The 4,983-nt window shown below is 46.9% G+C and overlaps 1 protein-coding gene across 1 annotated transcript; it reads left to right on the top strand.

The window, feature by feature from the left end:
• The first annotated feature begins 287 nt into the window (after positions 1-287).
• LOC123429379 (pyruvate decarboxylase 2-like) lies at positions 288-2,501 on the top strand. The gene is made up of 3 exons (XM_045113420.1): positions 288-1,007; positions 1,134-1,784; positions 1,860-2,501. The coding sequence occupies exons 1-3, from the start codon at positions 334-336 to the stop codon at positions 2,335-2,337; spliced, it is 1,803 nt and encodes a 600-aa protein (XP_044969355.1). The 5' UTR covers positions 288-333; the 3' UTR covers positions 2,338-2,501.
• Positions 2,502-4,983: the final 2,482 nt, after the last annotated feature.

Raw genomic sequence — 4,983 nt, 5'->3', positions numbered from 1 at the left:
CCTTGTGGCGTAAGAAAAACTCTGTCTTGCTCTCCAAACCAAATCCCTCCCCATTAACACCCGATTCATCAATCAAACGAAATAATGCCTCGTCCACCTCCAGCACCGGATGACAGGTGGCCCCGAGGAGCCTTCCGATCCCACAACGCAGCGACATATGAGGCGACAAAATCGAAAGCAAAATATAATATTTCATAACAACAATAGCCGAATTTTATTACTTGCCGTCCTTGATTCTCTCGTCGTATAAATAGTCACGACCAACACGGGTCAAACCACCCACGAAAACAGTGTTCTCCCCATCTCTCCTCCTCCTCTCCTCGGGTACGTACCATGGAGACGGGCATCGGATCGGTGGACGGGCCCAAGGGGGCGCCGAGCGGCGCGGTGGCGTGCCCGGCGACGTTCCCGGCGTCGTCGCCCACCTTCATCGGCTCCCCGGAGGCCACGCTGGGGCGGCACCTGGCGCGGCGCCTGGTGCAGATCGGCGTGGGCGACGTGTTCGCCGTGCCGGGCGACTTCAACCTCACCCTCCTCGACCACCTCATCGCCGAGCCCAGGCTGCGCCTCGTCGGCTGCTGCAACGAGCTCAACGCCGGCTACGCCGCCGACGGGTACGCGCGCGCCAGGGGCGTCGGCGCGTGCGCCGTCACCTTCACCGTTGGCGGGCTCAGCGTGCTCAACGCCATCGCCGGCGCCTACAGCGAGAACCTCCCCCTGATCTGCATCGTCGGCGGGCCCAACTCCAACGACTACGGCACCAACCGGGTCCTCCATCACACCATCGGCCTCCCTGATTTCTCTCAGGAGCTGCGCTGCTTCACGCCGGTCACGTGCTACCAGGCCGTCGTCAACAACCTCGAGGACGCCCACGAGCAGATTGACAAGGCCATCTCCACGGCTCTCAAGGAGAGCAAGCCCGTCTACATCAGCGTCAGCTGCAACCTCCCCGGCGTCCCCCACCCCACCTTCAGCCGCGACCCCGTCCCCTACTTCCTCGCACCAAGGTCTCCCTCCATGCATGCTCCCTACGGTTTTTTTCTCCTTAAGGTCATGATCGATCGTGAGATGCATGCATGCATACATGTGAAGATACAATGATGGACGAATGACCTGCAATGCAATGCATGCAGGATGAGCAACCAGATGGGCTTGGAGGCGGCGGTGGAGGCGACGGTGGCCTTCCTGGACAAGGCGGTGAAGCCGGTGATGGTGGCCGGGCCGAAGCTGCGGGTGGCCAAGGCGGGCGCGGCGTTCGCGGAGCTGGCGGACGCGAGCGGCTACGCGGTGGCGACCATGCCGTCGGCCAAGGGGCTTGTGGCGGAGACGCTGCCGCGCTTCATCGGCACCTACTGGGGCGCGGTGAGCACGGCCTTCTGCTCCGAGATCGTCGAGTCGTCGGACGCCTACCTCTTCGCCGGCCCCATCTTCAACGACTACAGCTCGGTGGGCTACTCGTTCCTGCTCAAGAAGGAGAAGGCGGTGATCGTGCAGCCCGACCGCGTCACCGTCGGCAACGGCCCGGCGTTCGGCTGCATCATGATGAAGGACTTCCTGGGGGAGCTGAGCAAACGCCTCAAGAAGAACACCACCGCGTACGAGAACTACAAGCGGATCTGGGTGCCGGAGGGGCAGCCGCCCGAGAGCGAGCCCGGCGAGCCGCTGCGCGTCAACGTGCTCTTCAAGCACGTCCAGAAGATGCTCACCGGCGACAGCGCCGTCATCGCCGAGACGGGCGACTCGTGGTTCAACTGCCAGAAGCTCAAGCTCCCCGACGGCTGCGGGTACGTACTACAAGTTGTTCTTGCCAGCACGTTCTGCTGAGTTGATATGAGCAGCCTTGTGATCCGTGCGTGCAGGTACGAGTTCCAGATGCAGTACGGCTCCATCGGGTGGTCCGTCGGGGCGCTGCTCGGGTACGCGCAGGGCGCCAGGGACAAGCGCGTCATCGCCTGCATCGGCGACGGCAGCTTCCAGGTGACGGCGCAGGACGTGTCCACCATGCTCCGCTGCGAGCAGAACAGCATCATCTTCCTCATCAACAACGGCGGCTACACCATCGAGGTGGAGATCCACGACGGGCCATACAACGTCATCAAGAACTGGAACTACACGGGGCTCGTCGACGCCATCCACAACGGCGAGGGAAAGTGCTGGACCGCCAAGGTGACGTGCGAGGAGGAGCTGACGGCGGCCATCGAGACGGCGACCGTGGAGAAGAAGGACTGCCTGTGCTTCATCGAGGTGGTGGCGCACAAGGACGACACCAGCAAGGAGCTCCTTGAGTGGGGATCAAGGGTCTGCGCAGCCAACTCCAGGCCACCCAACCCGCAGTAGACAGTGGTAGATACACGTTGACCGGTGATTTGAGTGAGGCATTTTCGATTTAGAGTGGAACGTTTGATCCAGCATGCTTGCATGCATGCAAACTTCGCATACTATTTCTACGTTCGAATAAGTATAATTGATTGATTAATAAAGTTACACGAGTCTTCTTTCTTAAGGCTACTCATAATGGGAGTATCATATGATACTATGGTATGATACCATCTTTATAATGCAAAGTATCATAAACTAGTATTCTCATTTATTGACATACACGACACATAATAGCATAGCATTTAGGACCAGTTTTTTTGGTAGCTTTTTTGGGTTTCTAGGGGCAACTTATTCTAGAAGCCCAACTAAAAATATTTGTCTAGAAGCCTAGTAATCAAGACTTAATTAGTAGGCTTTTAAAAGAATATATTTGATTGAGCTTCTAGAATAAGCTGGGTAGGGGCAGCTTATTTCAGCTTATTCTACAAGCTATCAAAAGAACTGACCCTTAACATGATACGGTATCTACCTATGTTACTCTAACCCTCTTTCTCTTCTTTAATTATATGTCACATCATCATGTTTGCTAGTCCCAAGATTATGATACTAGCTATGATACTCCCAGTATGGCCAACCTAATTTGAGTGAGGTAATTTCGATTTAGAGCCCCAACGTTTGATTAGCATGCAAACTTCGCATACTATTTCTAGGGTGGAATAAACAAGGGCGTGTCTAGCTCTCATCTAGATGATATTTAACCAAGTCACATCTTACTATTACACCTTTTGATTTCGATGAAGATTCGTGCGGATGTATTATTTTTAATTTTTGTTTGATTACTCAAATGACGTGTAGTAGTTAGATAAGGCTTTGTTATTTCTCGTCCATATGAGATTTAGTAAATCCGAATAAATAATGAATTGATTAATAAAGTTACACGACTCTTCTTCTTAATTTGTGCGCTCTTTATAGACAAACTGAAGATACGTGTTGCGGGAGTATTTCGCAATATATTTCAATGTGACTCTTTATATGAACATGAGTATTTAAAATAAGAATATAAAAAGTTAAAACCAAAAATACATATAATTTATAACGTTTTATTTCTATATGCATAGTTGTAAAATGCTCATTTATATATAGAAATACATATAAATAACATAACGGAATGAAAATTCTTATGTAGGTTTGCATGTTATGATGATTGATGCGTCTTTTTTTTTCATGCATGTATGTATAATAATGAAGTGTATGTTTTCATCTTGAGAGGCATATAATAGTGGACTGGACCTTTTCTCATGCACGTTCTGAAATAATGATGTGACATGTTTGTATGTTGAGAGAAATAGTTAGCGGAGCCTAACTATTTGGATATAGAATATGCATTTCACAAACTTGGAGAGCTCTTTTGAGTTCTTGTTTCAACAAGATTTTCTTAATTTTTATTGATTAAAAGAAGTATAACTTGATTTCAGTCTACATATCCAATTCATATTTTTCTCTCAATTGTACTTTAATAAAAAAGCATGAGCACTTATAAAAAGAAAACAAATGTTGCAATTTTTTAACACAATACAATTGCAAATGCTTACGTACACACATATAGACTCAGGACGCAGAGTTTCTGCTCCCATGCTCATTTGAGCTCCGTAAACAGTAAATTTAAACAAAATTGAAACAAATTCAAAAAAATCTGAATTTTTTTTGAACCAAAATTGATAAAAAATTTAAGTGTGTGCAAAAATTCGGCATGAAATAACATTTCTATAAGGCATGGAAAAAACAAAATTGATACACTGAAAAGCCTTTTCAGAAGAGGCTTTTCAGTGTGAAAAGATTTTTCAACATATTGATTTTGTTTTTTTTGTCATGCCTTCTAGGAATGTTATTTTATGCCTAATTTTTACACACACTTAAAACTTTTATCAATATTGATCTCAATAAAATTCAGATTTTTTGAACTTTTTCGATTTTTTTTCATTTTACCGTTCACCGAGCTCATTTGAGCTCGGGAGCAGAAAGGCACTTTCGATAGACTCACACCTATAAACATACAGACTCTACCCCTATAAGCACCTTCAAGATGATGAGACGTCACACCATCTTGAAATTGATGTACGATATGCAGGATATATTTGTAAAATGGACGTGACAAAATAATAAGATGTATGCAACATTAGAAATTAACTTTTGCAATAGAATCAACAGACTCGGAAAACACCAACAAAGAGCATTGGGGATCCAAGGTCCACGTGGCCAACAACAAACCACCCAATTTGCAACGAACGCTGGTACATGTATGCTGTTTCAGATGTGATTTCCATACGACACACAGTAAAAGTCGTCTATCAAATTGGTCGTTGGGCATCGGGGCATCAATGTTAGTACAATACAACAGATGTACAAAAGAAATATCATACGGACAGTGATATTACCATCAATATGCACGAGAACTTGGCATATTACTAGCAAAAGGACCCGTGCATTGCAACGGGAGAAAAAACTCCACACGCTTTTAATATTTTTATAATTATTTTAATTTATTAAAATAAGCTAACTAACTAATGAAGTTAGTCCTATCATATTATGCTGAGAAATCAACCCGTCAATTGTTAATTCCACCATGATGAGAAATTGAGCGGAACAAGCAAAGCAAAACAAGGA

Source organism: Hordeum vulgare, chromosome 2H (assembly GCF_904849725.1).
Source record: "Hordeum vulgare subsp. vulgare chromosome 2H, MorexV3_pseudomolecules_assembly, whole genome shotgun sequence".
In the NCBI taxonomy this organism is placed as follows: domain Eukaryota; kingdom Viridiplantae; phylum Streptophyta; class Magnoliopsida; order Poales; family Poaceae; genus Hordeum; species Hordeum vulgare.
The sequence above is the reverse complement of the archived record's forward strand: the minus strand, read 5'-3'. Positions and strand labels throughout refer to the sequence as shown.